The following is a 21,621-nucleotide window of genomic DNA, read 5'->3' as shown; positions in this document are numbered from 1 at the left end:
CGGTCCTGTAGCCTTTTTATCTTTCAAGGATTTTATAGCGCATTCAACTTCGTTCCGTGTTATAGGTGTTCCCCTTCTTGAAATTTGCAAAACCTCTCCATAAGGTGATCGTTCGTTATCAGTAAAAAGATTGGTAATGTATTCCTCCCATATCTGCTTCTTTCCATCCAAGTCAAAGACAGCTTCATTGTTTTCGTTAATTAAAACTGGGTTAGATATTTTCTTTCTATATACACCGACGGATTCCTTTAGTTTCTTGTGGAGGTTGAAATCATCATGTATACTTTGTAAGAATTCAATTTCCTGGCATTTGGCATTCAATAGAGCATTTTTGGCTGATCGGGTCGCGGATCGTATTTCCCTGTTTATCTCCCAGTATTTTTCATAATTTTTATTTTTGTACTTGCTTCGTTCATTCCATAGTTCTCGAATCTCGTCGGTAATCCATTCTTCTGTTCTTGATGGTGTTCTCTTTCCCAGAATGTTCTTTGCAGTCGTGTTTATAACATCTTTCACCTTGTTCCACAATGTGTGCACATTTTCTTCATTCAACTGTTGCAATTGTCTATTAATATTGTTTTGTAGCTCGTTTTTAATTGCCGAGTCTTTAAGTTTTTCTATATTCAGTTTATTTTGAGGCAGTTTTGTCCGATTCGATGCAAGTTTAATTCGTATATTTGCGACGAGTAAGTTGTGGTCCGACGGCACATCTGCTCCTGGGTAGGTCGAACATTTTGTAACACTGGAGAAATATCTTTTATTTATTATTATGTAGTCTATTTGGTTTCTCACAATTTGGTTTTCATTGTCCTGTGGGGATTTCCAAGTGTATAACCGTCTGGGATGTAGGGGAAAACGCGTATTGGTCACTTTCATACAATATTCCTGACAAAATTGCACTAGTCTGTCTCCTCTATCATTTCGTTCGCCTAGGCCATATTTTCCCGTAATATTTTCAACTTCTTGGTTTCCGACCTTGGCATTAAAGTCTCCTTGTATTATTGTTATTTCATGTTTTTTTGTCATCTTTAGTAACTGCGCTATATCACTATAAAATTCTTCAACTTCATTCATATTTGCATCTCCAGTGGGAGCATAGACTTGTATGATATTAATATTTAGCGGTTTTCCACTTATTTTTATCAACATTGTCCTTTCTGACATTGGAACAAATCCCGTGACACATGCCGCTATATGATTTTTAACAATAATACATACTCCTCTTCTGTGAACACCCATCTGGTTTCCTGAATGATACACCGTCATATTTTCTGATCTGAAATCTCCGCATTCCGTCCACCATGTTTCGCTGACACCTAAGATATCAATTTAGAGTCGGTTCATCTCGCTTATTGTGTTATTAAGTTTTCCACTTTCGTAAAGACTTCTCACATTCCAAGTTCCAATTACAAGTTTTTGTTTAGTTTTACCTCCGGGGATTCTTAGCACCCTCTTTTGGCCGGAGACTGAGGGCCGTTTGTTTTGCGTTGTATTGTTCATGTTTTGTACGATTTTCAAGGGATTATACATCAGTGGTTTCCCCTTGCCTTCTGATGGGTTTATAGTTTCCTTCTATATTTCAGCCGCCCCACTGGAGTACAGACGCTGCTTGCTGCCGCCGAATCTCGATCAGACGCTGCCTTTTTCCTTTTTTTTTTGGTTCGCCCCGCATATTTTATTTTTGCGGTACTCGCCATATCTGATGAGCGTTCCCCTATCCACCACCTGGGGAGGCGTCCGATGGGAGAAAAAAAGAAGAAAAAAACTCCGCACGGTTCCTAGTAATCACAAAATATCTCCACCGTAAAATGTCAACATAGGTCCATGTTTTGGTATAGCCCCCATATAACGGTATCTCCCGATTTTGGGTATAGCCCCCATATAACGTTACCTCCCGATTTTCGGTATTTTGAGGATTGTAGCTACATTTTGCGACCGAACTACCTGTAATTTGCGGTTTGAGGTTCCCAGTGGTCACAAAACGTCTCAACCAAAAACTGTCAATATAGCTCCATGTTTTGGTATAGCCCCCATGGAACGGTGCCTCCCGATTTTCGGTATTTTGAAGATTTTAGCTACAAATTTCGACCGAAATATTTGTAAGTCGACATTTGAGGTTCCCATGGTCACACAACATCTCCACCAAAAACTGTCAGCATAGGTCCATGTTTTTGTATAGCCCTTTTTAAATTGTCAACGTAGGTCCATGTTTTGGTATAGCCCCCATATAACCGTGCCTCCCCATTTTCGGTATTTTTGACTCAACTATCTGCAATTCGAAAAACTGTCCACATAGATACATGTGTTGGTAGAGCCCCCAAATAATGGTATCTTCCGATTTTCGGTTTTTTGGATTTTATCTACAATTTTTGATCCAAGTTTCTGCAATTCGAAATTTGAGTTTCCCAGTCAGTGGTCACAAAACTTCTCCACCAAAAATATAGGTCCAAACTTTGATTTTGCCCCATATAAGGTTCCCGACTGATTGAATACATTTTTTATGATTTTTTTACCTTATTTAGGTATAAGTGGTCACGAAATATCTCCTCCTAAAATTGTGGACAGGAAAGAAAATAATTATTCCGTTTTACTTCAGAATATTTTATGGTGGAGGGTATAAAAAGTTCGTCCCGACCGAACTTTACACGTTTTTACTTGTTTATTGATCAATTTTTGTTGTTGTTTTTATTGGAAGATTGTACCCTGGGTACTTACAAGCAAACCAAATGTCGGATGTCCGACCCATACGAAAAATTTCTGAAGCAAAATCGTTGGATTTCGTTCCGATTTGTATACGATTTTTCGTAGGGGTATTCGTTCAGATATCGTTCCGATTTCGCACAGAATGTCGGAAGGAAATTTCCCTTCGAATATAGCAATGTTTTTCTTCCGATTTCGATACGATTTTGAAGCGAAATGTCGGAAACAAATTTCCGTTCGCACAACAACCACCTTTTGTATGTATCTAACAGTAATAAAAACTTCACCAGTTCCCTTTTCCGCCGACTCTGCAACTACTAATCAATTTCTTATCCACTGTAAAACATTTTGTTGGTATTCGAATGCAACAAAATATGGACTCGAGTTTAAATAAACACAAAGATGTAAAATTCCAAAAAATGTAAAAGTCCAACAAAAAAAAAAACGCCAACCAGTTGTTGTTGTTGTTTCCTTTACAAAACGTAATCCTCAAGGCCTAATGAGAGGTTCTCTTGAATAGAATTGTCATTCCAAGTCCTCTGAGGTTTTCCATAATTAAATGGTCTCCCTAAAAACGTAACATAACCTTAATCTTTTCTTTATACTGTCGATTCATTCATTGTTTACGCTTTTGGATCCGTTTATAATCTCATATCTCTATAATATTATCAAGTTAAATGTGTGTAATTAACAACAATAAAACACGTCAAATAAAACGCAAAGCACCCCTTACACATGCAAACATTTTCCTATTAACCTGGAAAACACAAAACTTCACATTGTTATTCATTCCCTTTGCATTTTCATTGTAAATGCCAATTATTCTAACCAAACAGCTTTCCGCAAATAGCTTTTCATAAAATATTAAAACAGGAAATACACAAAAATGACTAAACAATGAGTAATCAGTTTACAGAAAAAATACGCATGTAAAATTCAATGGTCATCAAGGTACATACAGTATCGGACAAAACATTTGCAACTGTCACATACAATTTAGTTTTAGCGCTATAACATTTGTAAAGAGCAACTTTTTGTTCAGTTTTTCAGCATTAAAAAAATGTTCTTCATACTCCGAAGAAAACACCCACAATTAGTTTTTGTACCTTATAACGGTGGTCCACTTTTAATAGCGTATTTTAAAGAAATATCCCATATTTTAGCAAGACAAAACAATTGCAACTCACTCCGTCGCTATATAAATAAGGCTCAAAATTATGATTTTTTTACATTATTTTTGTGTCACATCCAGATTTTTATTAGTTAAGGGTCTCCTTAAGACTGAATACATTAATTTATAAAGCTAGAAAAGTTTCATAATGAATAGGAACAGAATATTTTAGTCTTATTTTTATTTGGCACTAGATAAGTTTGGAAAAGGCATAGGAAATCATATAACAGGTGAATATAATGTAGAATCATCTTTAAAAATAGCTTATATTTGAACACGAAACCCATACAAAATAAATTAAATGCTTTTTTCACGTTTTTGAGTGATTCAGACTGCTGAAGTCCATAAAACGAGAGTGCTATGAATAACGGTCCCATACCGGGTCCATATATGGAGGTTCCTTAAAACGATAGAAGTGAAAAATGTTAGTTTTGTATCGAAATTAATCCTAGAAAAATATTACGATTATATAAAAACACTTGGACTGTATACGGAAGCCTCTCTTGATATATTCTCAAGCTTACTGGCGATTAAGGCCCTACGAAGCATAATGTAACAAATTATTAAGTTGGTAATGGTAAGACGGGGTCTGTATTAGAGTTGGGCAATCTAGATCTTAGTTCACTGTCCTATTTCCAAACAGTATTAGTAATGTCAAAATAACGTGTGAAATTACGTATACGCAGTTTTTTCATACACACGATGTGGACGATTGGAACTGCGTAGTGAACTAGATCGTTCTATTGCACTAAATTGGCACAACTCTAGCCTGAATACAGTCCGAATGTTATTATATAATCGTAATATGTTTTCTAAGGTCAATTCCGATACAAAACTAACATTTTTCACTTCTGTCGTTTTAAGGAACCTCCATAAATGTGCCCGGTATGTGGCCATTTTTAAAGGCGGCCCTCCTTTTATGGACTCCAGCAGAATGAATCACTAAAAAACGTGAAAAAAAGCATTTAATTTATTTTTTATGGGGTTCGTATTCAACTATAAGCTATTTTTAAGGATGATATAGATTATATTCACCTGTTATATGATTTCCTAGGACTTTTCCAAACTTATCTAGTGCAAAATAAAAATAAGATTAAAATATTCTGTTCCTATTCATTATGTAACCTTTCTATCTTTATAAATAGACATCGGATTTTTGCATGTTTTTTATTTCTCATCCGATTGGACTCAAATTTTGGATCTAGGCGTTTTGAGGGTCAATTTTTCGATATTTGGGGTCATATCAAAAATATGCAAAATATATGCAAAAAATATGCAAAAAATATGCCAAAAAATATGCAAAATATGCAAAAAATATGCAAAATATGCAAAAAATATGCAAAATATGCAAAAAATATGCAAAATATGCAAAAAATATGCAAAAAATGCAAAAAATATGCAAAATATGCAAACAGTTTTTGGGCGAAAATCTTCATAATAGTCGTAAAATTTACAATTAAAGTTGGAAAAAATCATCAAAAAAAACGTTAAAGTGTCCTAAATTAAGTCTGTTGGTCATTTAACGTCGATTCTTAGCATATTATTATGTTATTGATACCTCTTACGAGGGTGTGGTGTAGGGTATATGGCATTGAAATACTATTTTTTATTGTTAAACTATGCAAAAATATAAAATTTGATAAAATATCAATCATTTTATGTAAATTAAATTTTTTTTTGTCTTTATTTGTAGCTTTAGGCTGGTTTTAACTCAAGGGGAAGAAATCGATGTCGGATTTTTTAGGCGGGGGTGCGCCTAAACTGTTTACTTAGATTACATTTTAGATAGATTTAAGATTGCCAATTGAGCACCATTGGAATAAGTTAACACGTGCTACTGGAGCCTCGAAGTTGTGAAAATCTCGTCTCTCTCGGCGACCCATATCTGTGGAACGGTTACAGCTATTTGCCCGTATTATGCATTACATTAAAGGCCATTCTGTTTATTTTATATTCAAAAACAAAATGCGTAAGTATTACTGAATTCGAGATAGAAATCCAGTGTCCCGATTAACGTGACTACGTACGCCTTAGGGCGAAAATGGAGCCCATCTGGGTATATCCGACTACTTGGAGAACGCATTGTTTTAGTTGTTCGTCCTTTGTAATTAATTGGTTGTAATCTGTGGTGAGCTCGACTCGGAGTTAATGTGACTTTGTTCTTTTGTAAGTTTGGGTCGAATATTTCCGGAGAAGTTTCCATCGTCGCTTTGTTAAGATTTTTGTCCCCATTTGACTCTTTACGGTGTTTTGCACTGTCGGATGAAACAATACCAAGCCAACAAGTCCAGGACTAAGATACCACAGGTGATTTATCATTTTTTATTTCTTTTTTCTGTCTATGTTTTCGCATTTCAATAGATTTTCAATGAGGTCTAGATCTTCTTTTGATACTAAACGCTTCGTAGAATCTGAAGAACCATCTGTCCCGAAAATAATCAAGCGCAGCTTCAACAAAAACTCCTAACCATGAAATTGTCATTGCTGCTGGATCCCTGTAAAGTGTCCTGTAGGAACGTTAGTCGTATCATTTTATCTACAGTAGAAGCTCTCGGAGAGGACCCCAACAAATATATGATCTTTAGAAGCTTTATCCGTTTATTCCGGAGAATAATTTAAGGAAGATACCCCAAAACAAGGCTATTTGCGTGCACTCGCATGGAAAACTATTACCAGGTATTCCCAAAACAGTGCAGAAAGAACGGGTTGCTGTTCTCGTATCATCTGGTATGGGGGTAAAGAACAACTCCTGGGCGTTCCTGAAACTGACAGTAGCTCAGGGGAGAAACAAGAAACATATTCACGCGATTTCTATAAGAATAGTCTGCGATTGACAAATCCGAGTTCGATGTAGGCGAGAATGTTTTAAAACTACTTCCTAGCTGACTTCCCAAGAACAAGAGGTCGTCGAAGCACTTTGTATTTTCATCTTTCTTATTTTGTTTATGTATTTTGTATCAAACGACAACAACTGAGTGTTATTAATGAGAGTGTGGTTTATTGATTTTACAAAACGTATAATGAACAAGACAATGGTTATGTAGATATAATATTGGATGGATTGGGTAAACATAATCAATAGGTTGAAAAGGATTAGAGACAATAGATTGAGTTTAATACAACAAATAGTGAAAACCAAATTCAGAAATGTTTTTTAGGTCCAAAAAAGACCTAAACCACATTGAAGATTTATTGAAATACGAAACAAATATCAGATAAAGGAAATAATAAAATGATAAATCATCTGTGGTATCTTAGTCCTGAACTTGTTGGCCTGATCTGATAGTTCAAACCACCGTAAAGAGCCAAATGCGACAAAAATCTTAACAAAGCAAGCAGAAGAAGATGGAAAACCCCAAACTAATAGTACGGTTACACTAGAGTTTTTTCCGGGTTAACCCACTTCGAGAGGATTTATTTGACGTTTGCGCTATGGAAATGACATTTGAAATCCAAACCCACTGGGTTAATCCGGCTAAGTGTAACCGGAGTATAACAAAAGAACAACTGCCGAAATTTCCAGAATAAGTATACCAGGCGTAATTACAGGGTATACTTACTTGTTGTTCAAGAGATTAAGCATTAACTCCGAATTTCTTGAAAAAGATCCTGTAACTTGACCGCAGAACATCAATTATCAGGAAGGGTAAAGGATGTTAAACAACTTGAAAGTTGTGAACGACATAGCAGAGCAAGGAGTCGAGTTCATCACCAAGTAGTCATCTTTACCCAGATGTCTCCAAAATCACATTATATCAGTCCCTTACATAAATTTAAATATGAACAAAATGTAAATGACAATTGTTTTCATTCCCAAAAATTGATAATATAGGAAAAAATAAAAAAAATTTTAAAAAATAATGTTACAATGTTTTATTTATAAAAGCACTTAAAACTAGAACATAATTTTTAATGATGGATTCTCTCAAATAAAACACTGGTGGCCGTTTAATATTGCCACAATTTTTAATTGAAATGCAAGCGTTTTATTTGAGAGATTTAATCATTAATTATTATGTTCTAGTTTTAAGTGCATTTGTAAATAAAACACTGTAACTTATTTTTTTAACTATTTTTTATTTTTAACTTTTCAGCATTTAATTTTTTGACCACTGGGAACCTCATAACAAAATTATAGCCAATTTAGGCCGAAAATGTAGATAAAAACTTTAAAATACCTGAATCGTGTTGTACCGTCATATAGGGGCTATACCAAATCCTTGACCAGAGTCCAACATTTTTAGTAAGGAAGTTTCTGTACCATTGGGAACCCCAAATGCCAAGTTATAGCCAATTCGGCCTAACAATTTAAACAGAATCCTTAAAATACTTTAAATCGGGTGGTACCGCTATATGGGGAGCTCTAAGAAAAAATGGATTGGTTTTGGTTTCATATTCGTGTATTGTCATCCAAGTCTGAAAAGTGTGCAAAGTTTTAATTCGATTGGTCAACTACAACTGTGTGGAAAATAAGTTACTAGATTTGACACAAAAGCAAGTTAAATTAAACACTGTAAAAAGGGTTTTTTTCACAATAGACTCCATTTTCACCCTAAGGCGTTTTCGGGACATTGGCTTTATTATCTTGAATTCAGTACTACTTACGTATTTTGTTGTTCGGCAAGAAATATTAAGAATAGTATGGCATTTAATTCAATTTCATTTCAAATTTCAATTTCGTTCAATTACCTGGATGCACAATATCTAAAGATGGCAGCTCAGCGAAAGATATTAACGATCGTATCAATAAGGCGCGGTCAGCTTTTATGAAATTATATAAAATATGGAGATCCAATACCATATCCATGAAAACAAAACTCAAAATATTCAACAGCAGCGTCAAGTCTGTCTTACTTTACAGATGTACTACATGGAGCTTTACTAAAGCAACTCAACAAAAGTTACAATCTTTTATGAACCGCTGCCTCAGACAAATATTACACATTTACTGACCCAATTGGATATCAAACGAATCCTTATGGCAAATGGCGAACTGCAGCCCATTATCCATCGAAATACGTAAGAGAAAGTGGACATGGATCGGTCATACGCTAAGACGACCCCCATCAGAAATAGCGAGATCGTCATTCGAATGGAATCCCCAAGGGTACCGCCACCAAGGGCGCCCTCGGAATACATGGATACGCTGTGTGAGGCAAGAATATGAAGCAGCTCAACTTTCATGCAATCAAATAAAGATGCTAGCAAGAGATAGAGATAGATGGAGAGATTTTGTTAATGCCCTATGTTCCTCGTGAACGTTTTATTTATGTATATAATAATTGTATTAACGTTAAAACTTACATAAATAAATAAAGGACATATATATGGCATTTAATTTAATGCATAACACGGGCAAATAGTTTTAACCGTTTCATAGATATGGGTAGCTGAAGTCGTCAAGTAGCCAAAAAATCGAGATTTTCATAACTACGAGGACCCAGTGGCATGTGTTAACATATTCCAATTGTGCTAAACTTTAATAGTCTTAAAATCTAACCACACTAAACACTTTAGGGGAGTGCCGCATAAAAAAATCCGACATCGATGTTTTCCCTTTGAGTTAAAACCAGACTAATGCATCAAATTAAGACAAAGAAAATATTGAATTTTAAATAAAATATTTGACAATTTAACAAATTTTATATTTTTTAATAGGTTAATAATAAAAAAAATGGTATTACAATATACATATAACCATATTTTTATATCCACACTAGGGGGTCTCAAAATAATCTGCTAAAAAGCGACGTTAAACGACCAACAATTTTAATTTAGGACACTTTGATGATTTTTCCCAACTTTAATTGTCAATTTTACGACTTTTATGACGATTTTCGGCCAAAAAATGTTTGCATATTTTGCATATTTTTTGCATATTCTGCATATTTTTTGCATATTTTGCAAATTTTTTTGCATATTTTGCATATTTTTTGCATATTTTGCATATTTTTTGCATATTTTGTACATATGCAAAATATGCAAAATAAATACAAAATATGACCCTGCCATTGAATTTAGATTTCTTTGAAACGAATTTTGGTCCAATCAGAATCTTCGTATCTTTATTATTAAAAAATATGCAAATATGCAAAATCCGATGTCTATTTATAAATTTATGTATTCATTTATATAGCGATGGAGTGAGTTGCAATTGTTTTGTCTTGCTAAAATATGGGATATTTATTTAAAATTCGCTATTAAAAGTGGACCACCGTTATAAGGTACAAAAACCAATTGTGGGGGTTTTCCTCGGAGTATGAAGAACATTTTAATGCTGAAAATCTGGACAAAAAGTTGGTTTTTACAAATATTATAGCGCTAAAACTAAATTGTATGTGTCAGTTGCAAATGTTTTGTCCGATACTGTACATGTATAAGTTGTAAAGCCAATATGCAGATCGAAAGACACACCTTCCCTAAACAAAAAATTGACATGCACTTTGCTTTTCTATGGTCTGAGAATTTTAATGAAATTCTTATTATTTCCAATTTTAACCAAATGCAAGAATTTTTCCGAGAACGTTGAAAAACAAAAGAAAAATACAAAACAAAAATAATGAATATGAACTTTGAACTTTGCTAAATTACAAGTAATTCGTTTGGAAAATGTGGCTAAGACCGTTCAAATACTTGAAATCACAAGGTACCATTATACTGGGGTTACACCAAAACGCGGACCTACGTTGACAGATTTTGTCAAGGACATTTTATGTGCTAGCGTTTGCGAAAACTCACTAAATACTTCAAATCGGTAGGTACCTTTACATGTGTCTTCATCATGGACAAGTCAATGTGACCTGCCATAATGGCTCAAACCCCTTAAAATTCAACGGTGACCAACTAAATTGGCTGTTAGATCTTTTCACAACGTAATATTTACCCTAAACTTAAAGCAACTTCCAAGATGGGACAGCTCCTTGTGGTACCTCGCTCACAAAAGAGCCAAATTTTCCCTGAATTTGCATGAGGATGAGTTGTTGGGAAAGGAATAACTCCCAAAATTAGATCCCGTTCCAAGTTGACCTATGCCAGTCCATTATTTCAGGTACCCCCTCTCCAAAAGTTCAACAAAATTTTTATACCCTCAGCATTTATGCTAACGAGGCTATATACACTTTCATACGGGCAAAATGTGACTCATCGAAATAATGGTTTTAGACCCCAAGTATGTTTGGACGAAATCTATTTCAGACAATTTGGAGTCGATTTAGCAATGTCCGTCCGTCTGTCTGGCTGGATGGTGGGCACGATAACTCTCGAACGGATTAACCGATGCGAATACAATTTTGTACTTCGTAATAGTTTGCCCAAACTTAGTTTAAGTTCGAAGATGGGCCATATCGCTCCGCACCTTCAGGTACCTCCCTCACAAAAGTTCGAAAATGTTCGGAAAATTTGTGCGCACGATAACCCTTGAAAGGAGTAACCTATTTTGTCCATACTTTGCACATCGCGAAATTTGTACCAGAAATAGATGAAGTTCCAATATGGACTCTATCGGTCAACTTCTTCAAGTGGTACCTCCCACACAAAATTTCGGGAAAGTTCCGTTTAGGTTCTGCTTTCGAATCGCTTTGATTTTTGTTGTAGCAACTTGTATTTGCTGTCCCCAATACGACGGTACAAGTTTTATCAGGGGCATGTACATACTTCCTGTGAAAATAGGAATCTGTTCGAAGATCCACTGTGGTCATATCTATCGAAAAGAATGACTTCCAAAATAAGATCCACCTCCAAAATTGTCTAAGTCGGCCCATTCCTTCAAGTACATCCTCCGCAAAACTTTTGAGCTTCAAACCAAATATATTTTTTTTGTCGGCAAGTTCATACTTTCAAAAAGTGCCACAAAAGCTTAGTAGCCGGTATCAGATTTGATAGATAAAAGTTTCAATTCACACAGGCTAAGGGTATATCTCTGTCGGCAAAGCCGACTGATACTTTTATACTTGTTGTCCTTTAATTCCGTTTAAGGCCAATTCTCAGGATCGTTTTGAATTTTTGATAATGGGTTGTTTTTGTTAGAGGATTCCAGCCAATAGTTCTTGAGGTATGGGCCCGAAATATCCCTGTGAATGGTATCCAAGCCTTAGTGATACACTTTAAAGCGTCCTTGCTCTAGAAGTCCCCTTTGTGCCCTTGGACCTCTCTAGACCAAGAAGGTCTCTCATTACGTGCCTGGGTGGGGGAAGCATGTGCTGATTGTAGCAGGATGTTCCACTAGTGTCATGAGGAGGCACCCTGTTGCAGTTCTCAAGGCTGGCATTCTAACAGGTTTCAATATACTATTTGCATCATGTTGCACTTATATTTGCGGACCGTATTGGCGTCCCTTAGCTTACCACAAACCGACCTATCTCGTTATATGTCATCAACAAGGTTTCTTTATCTATATATATGGGTGTATACACCCAAAGTGCTGCCGACTAGAGGTTGAGAGTACATCTCAGCTTGTTGTTGTAACAGTGTTTATTATTGTATGTTTTTTCGTTCTTCTGCTCAATCTGACTGTAGGTCTATTTCCAGTTCCAGGAAAGTGGCTACTTCGTTGGAATGTAATCACAGATCCACTGGAGTTAGACGTGAAGTTTGACAGGACAGTTGAAAAGGTGCAGTGTATTTATTGTCCGGTCCCATGCCGCATGCTGGTCAGATGTTTTGCACGGTGCCTTCGATCTTTGCCCTAAAAGAATTTAGGCGACTGTAATATCCCAAGCGTAGTTGAGCTAAAACTACTCTGGTTTGTCGTGGCCGAATTTTGGACAAAAACTCTTAATAGCTGTGTTCCTTTACTTACCTGAGGTTACCATTTTTACCATTTGTTACCATTTTTAACCTGCAAAGCGTTCCTTAACCCCAAAAAGTGGTAAAAATGGCAGCAATTTTTAAGAGAGTGAGAGAGGAGAGAGAGCACATATGCCTTTCTCTTCTACCACAGGCTGACAGCAAATTTTCTGCAGGTAAAAAATGGTAGAACTGATTTTTCGACTTTTGTTTGACGATTATTTCACAATGAAGAAAAAAATGGACGAAAAACAGAAGAAAAAGTCGAACGCTGACAAAACTAAACTAAAAACTGTGAAATAAAAGACGAAAATTGATTTTTTATGTTTCTTTTTGACATTGCCTAATATTTTTCCGTTCCTTTACTTTTCTGGTAAAAATGTTCATTTTAACACTTTTCTCTGGGATGGTTCTCACGGTAATACCCGAGCAAGTACTGCAACGAAAGCATCTCATGATCCTGCTGCACTGTAAGAATATTTGCCTCCTCATGTAGATGGTCCACTGAAGACATGAGGAGGCACCTTGTTCCTGTTTTCAGGGTGGCATTCCAACAAGTTTAAATCTTATTCCATTGTATATCATATAAATCCAATAGCTTACCATAGACCGGCCTATCTCGTAATATGTCGTCAACAAGGTATCTTTATCTGCACCCAAAGTGCTGCCGACTATACACTTAAGGATCTTGTTGCTTCATCTCAGCTTGTCGCAGTTAGCTGTGGCATGCGCGGACGACGTGAACTTAGTGGCAAATGTAACTCCAAGAATTTTGGGGTATATTGTGGTCGGAATTCTGCTACCATATACCACGATATTCAACTCTGTCCTCACCTCTGCCGTTCATGTGGTGTACAGAGTGGCCGAAGATTTAGCGGCGGATGTCTGCATATTCCTTGCGTAGAAAAAGGTGGTAAGATGGATCAAATAGGAGTTCATCCATTCACAAAGGACATCAGGGGACGCCATGATCGTACAATCATCCGCATACGTAACGATATCAGTACTGTGTGGAGGGGGATGGAATACAGGAGAGAGAGAGAGATGTTAAACAGTTATCACCTCACCTTGGCTAACTTCCTGTTTCACTCTACGGGGCTTGGATTTATTGTTCATAAATCATGAAGAGTATTTTCTACGGGCGACAAAAGCGAAATCGGTCTGTACGATTCACTTTTGTTGGTATCCTTGCCTGCCTTCGGTAGCGGGACCACTCTCCCTATTTTCCAGACTTCGGGAACGATGTGGATGACAAGTTGAGAACTGAGCTCTGAGCTGTATCACATCGGTTATTCGACCAGCACTTATAAAAGCGAGCGGCTGCAACAGCGATGATATCCGGAACGTCCGATAAGAAAGGTTGGGTAGTTTTTTGAAGCGGTGAATGGTGAACTCCCTGAAACTTGCCCAATTAGCATTTCCATGATTGATGAAAGTGCAGCGTTCAGAGGTGATAAAAACGGGCGGTCTGCTTATGGAGGCAATTACGGAGAGATGGTCTGACGCAAGAGAAACGACGAGTTGCCACGTGTCGTTGTTTGTGGTACTGTGTTATTTATTTTCCGCTCTAATTCTGGTATGTGAGTACTAACCGAAAAAAAACGTAGATTTAAGAATCTGCTCAGCCATATCAATACCCATCTGGTTATACCTAGGACCGAATTCTACAACACATGATGAGAATTAAAGTCCACTAAGACCAACCGTTTTTTACTTTCGAAACCCCAAAAAGTTTTCATTGCGGTAATAACATTCCAACAAAAAGTTCTGCAACGTATGTTTATACCCTCAGCCTTTAGGCTAACGAGGGTATATGCACTTTGATACGACCAAAGATGTGCCTCATAGAAATAATGGTTTTAGGTCCCAAGTATTTTATATATAATTTAGCCCTTTCCGTCTGTCGAAAGGATCAACCGATTCGAACCAAATTTGCACTTCGTAATATTTTACCCAAATTTAGCTTAAGCTCGAAGATGGGCAATATCGGTCCACTCCTTCGGCTGCCTCCCCCACAAAAGTTGTAAATTTTTCGCTAAAATGGTTTGCACGATAACTTTCGAAGGCACTAACCGATTTGGTTCATACTTTGCCCATCGTAATATTTCTGCGAAACAGATCAGGTTCGAATATGGACTATATCGGTGCACTCCTTAAGGTACCTGCCGCACAAATTTTCGAGCTGCTCTCAAATCGCTTTGATTTTTGTTGTACCAACTTGTATTCGTTGCCCCCATTACGACAGTACAAGTTTTTTCAAGGGCAAGTCATGAGAAAACTGCCCGACAGTTGTAAAAAACCCCTATAGCACCATGTGTAGTGGCTCGATCGCACGATAATTCTCGAGCGGATGAACCGATTCGATAAAAATTTGTCTTTCACTAGAATGCTATGCGTGAAATTTCTTCTCCTTAGGGTACCTCCCTCCCAAAAGTTCAAGATATTTGTTTAAGTGCGGTATAAGGTCTGTTCGAAGATCCTTTAGAAATTTATACTGATGCTACTCCTTATGGTCCTCTTTACAGCGATATTATATTTTCGTGGGCAAGTCCATGTTTCCTGACAGTGGTCTAAAAGGTCTAAATTATATGGTGATCAAATGAAATGGCTGGTGGGGCCGATACCTCCCCCCAAAATTTAAAAAAAATCACTAGAATGCTACGCGTGATCCTTCTTCTCCTTAGGGTACCTCCCTCCCAAAAGTTCAACATATTTGTTTAATTGCGGTATGGGGTCTGCTCGAAGATCCTTTGGAAATTTATACTGATGCTACTCCTTATGGTCCTGTTTACAGCGATATTATATTTTTCGTGGCCACGTCCATGCTTCTTGACAGTGGTCCAAAAGCTCTAAGTTATACGGTGACCAAATGAAATGACTGGTGGACCCGATATCTATCAAAAAGAAATGACTCCACAAATAAGATCCCTTCCTAACCTAACTATGTCGATCTATTTCTTCAAGTACCTTCTCTGCAACACTTTTGAGCTTTAATCGTAATCCACACTTTTATCGGCAAGTTTAAATGAAAACCCCTAACTTTTGGGGAAACGAATTTTGGTTCTATAGGGGGATAGAGGGGACAAGTGTCGTTTAGGGCCACCTCTTGGATCGGTCTGAAATTGTTGCCATAGATAGCCGAGACATGTCGTACTGTAACATCATACGCTTGTTTATGGGCACCTCTCGGATCGGGCTGAAATTGTTACCATATCCAATGGACAGGTGCAGAAGTCGGCTACGAGACCAACATTTTCTTTTAATTTGAAAGTTTCCTAAGTAGTCTTCTTCGACCTGGAATTAAAGACATTCTCTTATAAACAGGTGTAAAAATACCTCATGTACACAAAATTCAAATGCTTTAAAACGATACCCATATAGCCCACGTTAGAGTTGTAAAATGTCAAGACCCATATCTCGGTAAGTATGGATTTTCCCCTATGGTAAAAATTTCAGCCCGATCCGAGAGGTGCCCATAAACAACCTAATGGTGTTAAAGTACGACATATCCGAAATGTCAAGACCCACATATCGGGACGTATGGACTTCCCCCGGAAATTTATATATTGTTGTGTTTAGGGACCCAAGGACAATCTACTGTATAAATTTCAGCCCGATCCGAGAGGTGCCCATAATGATGTTAAAGTACGACATATCCGAAATGTCAAGACCCATATATCGGGAAGTATGGACTTTCCCCCGGGAAAATTATATATCGTTGTGTTCAGAAAAAAACTCCCCCTCAGTAATGCTGGCGACATTTTCTGAGTATTTAAGCCATGAAAAACTTCTCTACAAGTGGTGTCGTAAGACACGCCGTTCGGACTTGGCAATAAAAAGTAGGTCCCATATCATTGAGCCAATATGAATCGGTGTGCACTCATTGATATGAGAGAAGTCTCCCTTGTCCCTTCAGGGATGTTGTGGGAACATATGTATGTATGTATGTGTGTTCAGGGTCCCAAGGGCAATATACTGTAAAAATTTCAGCCCGATCCGAGATGTGCCCCAAAACGGCATTTAAGCCAAGCCGACTGATACTTTTTTACCTGTTTTTTAGTATACCAATAAAAAGTTCTACAACCTATTCGACTACCCTAATTTTCTTATGATCGAATTTCAAGAAAATCCACGGTTCTTTGCAGTGGAAATTTATTGTTCCGTTGTTCTCTCTTTGTGTTGCATGAATTAACGACCTTCATGCAATCACATTTCAATAAAATTATTATTGGGTTATTTTGATAACAAAGTAACTTTTATTGGCAATGAATTTCACAAATCTCATTAAATATTTCAAGGAACAAATAAGCTTTTACTGCTGTTTTCATTTCACCCTGACATGTAAAACCCAAACAACCAATGACTAAAAACTTACAAAATGTAACCACAAAGTAGCCAATGAATAATCAAAAACATCATCTTTATCTTATGGAAAAAAATATTCCACACTTTATTCTCAAAGACTGCAGGAAGGTTGGTGTCAATAAAATGAAGAAATCAAGTGAAACGACAAGAGGTCCTACTTGAACTCTTGAGAATTTTTATATTTTTTCTTTGCTTTCATTAAAAATAAACAAAGATAAAAAACAGACGACCAATACTTGAGATTTTGTAATAATGCAATTCATTTTTTTCTTTGCAGAAATTGACGTCGACTACAACAACAAAAATAAAAAATCAACAAAATTGGTTTGCAACGTTTCTTCATATTGAATAAAGAAAGGCATCGATCGAAAGTCTTGGAGCGCAACTAAAAAAAGGAAACAAAACACCTTTAGCCATAAGGCGCTTTGTTGGCTGTAGCAGACCAGACATACAGTCTCCAGTTTTATGACGACGACAACAACAGCAACAAACATCAACTGTCTGATTATTGAATAAAATTTAATAAGAAAAAATACACCAAACCAATACAACAACAAAAAGAGGAGAATTCAACAGCAACCGATAAAAATCAATAATAAAAGAAAAACTGCACAAATAAAAAACTTCATTCATTGATATCTTTTTTATAACGAAACAGAGATCTCCAGTAGTATTGGGAGCTAAGAGAGCTTCGGTATTTGAAACTCTCTTCAACTCTCTTACGATTTTTTCACTCTCTTGGAGTTTTAACCACACTTCGAACGAGAGGTTTGAAAAAATCTTAACAACAATCAAGGAAGAGAGAAAAGGATAAATTCCAAAATATTTAAGAGAGTAATTATCACACAAAAGAGGTAATTATCCTCCCCACACCCCCCGAAAAAAACAACTCACAAATTAAGACGAAGCATTCAAAATGTCTGCGGATTCTCCACGGCGTACCCTCAACACAACACGTGGCCTAGTGGCTGTACCATCGGTTGTACCACCACAGGTGGTAAGCGATAGATCCATATTAGACTCGGCCATTGGCTTCATCAATGAGGTAACTCTGGCCCATCAACCGCACACAGATCCCAAAGATACCATAACCTGGGCCAGATTTGAAACAGCTGCCGACATCAGTGATCCTCGATTTGGTGAAGATTGGGAATTGGATGGTAATGTGGCACCACCACTCCTGCTGATCTTGGGCTACGGTTTGGGTGTCCAGGTATGGGCCATACCAGCTAATGGCGAAGCGGTGGAAGTTCTATCATGGCGTCATGGTATTGTATCAGCGCTGCGTGTCCTACCCACTCCCTCATCATCGTCATGTATTGAAGAAAATGGGCGAGCCGATGAGCCAACAGATGCATTTGCCGAAAAACGTCCCCTTATTGCGTTGGTCGATGGCAGTTCATCGTCTGGCTCACAGCCGCAATTTTGTGCTGTGAATTTCATATCCCTTAAGACTGGTACCCAAGTAAAAGCGATCAAATTTAAAAATCCCGTCATAGATGTCTTGGCTAATCGCTCCTCGATTGTGATCACATTTCACGAGCGCATAGCTGTCTTCGATGCCCGCACACTGGAAGATCGTTTGTCCATAACTACGTGCTATCCAAGTCCGGGGTAAGTTAACTAAAGAGAAAACAATATCCAATTTTTTCCACTGGCTTTCAGAAAAGCTCTGCTCAGAACGTGAGGTTGGAAATTTTTTTTTATAGAAAAATCACACTCAAGTGCCTGAGTATGAACAATTTCAATAACACAAACTCTCCTCGTGGCCTTGTCATCGGCATTTAAAAAATGCCACCTTACCCTCAGCCTAGGACCTGAGATTGAAATTTGTCTATAAAACCCCAAACCACCCACCTGAGGATGAAAATTTGCTATACAAAAATTCCATCACTAGTCCTAAGAATGAGCATTTTCTATAGAAAAATCTTACCTTAGTACCTGAGAATGCCAATTTTCAATAGGAAAATCTCAACTAAGGATCTGAGGATGACAATTTTCTATAGAATAGTATTACCTCAGTATCTGAGAATAAAAATGTCCAATAGAAAATTCAATCTTCAGACCCTGAAATTTTCTATGAAAAAAATCTCAACTCAGGTTCTGAGGTTCTACCGAAAAACCTCATACTCAGTTCCTTGTGTTCCTTAAATTCAGATCCTGAAGTTGAAGTTTTTCTGCAGAAAACCCTCATCCTCTGAACTTTAGGCTGAAGTTTTCTATGGAAAATCCTCTCCTCAGGATCTGAGATATAAGTTGTCTATGAAGTTTCCCTATAGAAAAACCTCTCCTCAGACCCTGGGAATGAAGTTTTCTAAAGAAAATCCTCTGAGGATAAAGTTTTCTATAGGATAACCTCTCCTCAGATTCTGAGCATGAAATTGTCTATAGAATGAGGTTTTCCTCAGATCCTGCGGATGATGTTTGCTATGAAAATCTCTGCTCAGACCCTGAGGATGACGATTTCTATAGGAAAACCTTTCCTCAGACCCTGAGGATGACGTTTTCTATAGGAAAACCTTTCCTTAGACCCTGAGGATGACGTTTTCTGTAGGAAAACCATTCCTCAGACTCTGAGGATGAAAATTTCTGTAGAAAACCCCATTTAAGGCTCTGAGGACAAAGTTTTCTATAGGCAAAACCTCTCCCCATATCCTGAGAATAATGTTTTCTGAAAATGAAAAATTTGAGGATGAAAATTTTCTATAGAAAAATCTCATCCTGAGGATGAAAATTTTCTATAGAAAAATCTCATCCTGAGGATGAAAATTTTCTATAGAAAAATCTCATCCTGAGGATGAAAATTTTCTATAGAAAAATCTCATCCTGAGGATGAAAATTTTCTATAGAAAAATCTCATCCTGAGGATGAAAATTTTCTATAGAAAAATCTCATCCTGAGGATGAAAATTTTCTATAGAAAAATCTCATCCTGAGGATGAAAATTTTCTATAGAAAAATCTCATCCTGAGGATGAAAATTTTCTATAGAAAAATCTCATCCTGAGGATGAAAATTTTCTATAGAAAAATCTCATCCTGATTATGAAAATTTTCTATAGAAAAATCTCATCCTGATTATGAAAATTTTCTATAGAAAAATCTCATCCTGATTATGAAAATTTTCTATAGAAAAATCTCATCCTGAGGATGAAAATTTTCTATAGAAAAATCTCATCCTGAGGATGAAAATTTTCTATAGAAAAATCTCATCCTGAGGATGAAAATTTTCTATAGAAAAATCTCATCCTGAGGATGAAAATTTTCTATAGAAAAATCTCATCCTGAGGATGAAAATTTTCTATAGAAAAATCTCATCCTGAGGATGAAAATTTTCTATAGAAAAATCTCATCCTGAGGATGAAAATTTTCTATAGAAAAATCTCATCCTGAGGATGAAAATTTTCTATAGAAAAATCTCATCCTGAGGATGAAAATTTTCTATAGAAAAATCTCATCCTGAGGATGAAAATTTTCTATAGAAAAATCTCATTCTGCGGATGAAAATTTTCTATAGAAAAATCTCATTCTGCGGATGAAAAATTTCTATAGAAAAATCTCATTCTATGAAAAATTTCTATAAAAAAATCTCATTCTGCGGATGAAAATTTTCTATAGAAAAATTTTCTATAGAAAAATCCCATCCTGCGGATGAAAATTTTCTATAGAAAAATCCCATCCTGCGGATGAAAATTTTCTATAGAAAAATCTCATCCTGCGGTTGAAAATTTTCTATAGAAAAATCTCATCCTGCGGTTGAAAATTTTCTATAGAAAAATCTCATCCTGCGGATGAAAATTTTCTATAGAAAAATCTCATCCTGCGGATGAAAATTTTCTATAGAAAAATCTCATCCTGCGGATGAAAATTTTCTATAGAAAAATCTCATCCTGCGGATGAAAATTTTCTATAGAAAAATCTCATCCTGCGGATGAAAATTTTCTATAGAAAAATCTCATCCTGCAGATGAAAATTTTCTATAGAAAAATCTCATCCTGCGGATGAAAATTTTCTATAGAAAAATCTCATCCTGCGGATGAAAATTTTCTATAGAAAAATCTCATCCTGCGGATGAAAATTTTCTATAGAAAAATCTCATCCTGCGGATGAAAATTTTCTATAGAAAAATCTCATCCTGCGGATGAAAATTTTCTATAGAAAAATCTCATCCTGCGGATGAAAATTTTCTATAGAAAAATCTCATCCTGCGGATGAAAATTTTCTATAGAAAAATCTCATCCTGCGGATGAAAATTTTCTATAGAAAAATCTCATCCTGCGGATGAAAATTTTCTATAGAAAAATCTCATCCTGCGGATGAAAATTTTCTATAGAAAAATCTCATCCTGCGGATGAAAATTTTCTATAGAAAAATCTCATCCTGCGGATGAAAATTTTCTATAGAAAAATCTCATCCTGCGGATGAAAATTTTCTATAGAAAAATCTCATCCTGCGGATGAAAATTTTCTATAGAAAAATCTCATCCTGCGGATGAAAATTTTCTATAGAAAAATCTCATCCTGCGGATGAAAATTTTCTATAGAAAAATCTCATCCTGCGGATGAAAATTTTCTATAGAAAAATCTCATCCTGCGGATGAAAAT

The 21,621-nt window shown here is 36.4% G+C and overlaps 1 protein-coding gene across 1 annotated transcript in view; it reads left to right on the top strand.

Moving 5' to 3' along the window:
* LOC141398700 (uncharacterized) overlaps positions 1 to 21,621 on the top strand; it is a 112,365-nt gene that overhangs the window by 63,091 nt on the left and 27,653 nt on the right. Inside the window, exon 2 of the mRNA XM_073976271.1 lies at positions 17,298 to 18,634. Within this exon, the coding sequence (XP_073832372.1) occupies positions 17,937 to 18,634 (698 nt within the window). The 5' untranslated portion in view covers positions 17,298 to 17,936. The remainder of the gene's footprint in view (positions 1 to 17,297; positions 18,635 to 21,621) is intronic.

The sequence above is a fragment of the Musca autumnalis genome, unplaced genomic scaffold (assembly GCF_047663935.1).
Source record: "Musca autumnalis isolate F117 unplaced genomic scaffold, ASM4766393v1 scaffold_3, whole genome shotgun sequence".
In the NCBI taxonomy this organism is placed as follows: domain Eukaryota; kingdom Metazoa; phylum Arthropoda; class Insecta; order Diptera; family Muscidae; genus Musca; species Musca autumnalis.
The sequence above is the reverse complement of the archived record's forward strand: the minus strand, read 5'-3'. Positions and strand labels throughout refer to the sequence as shown.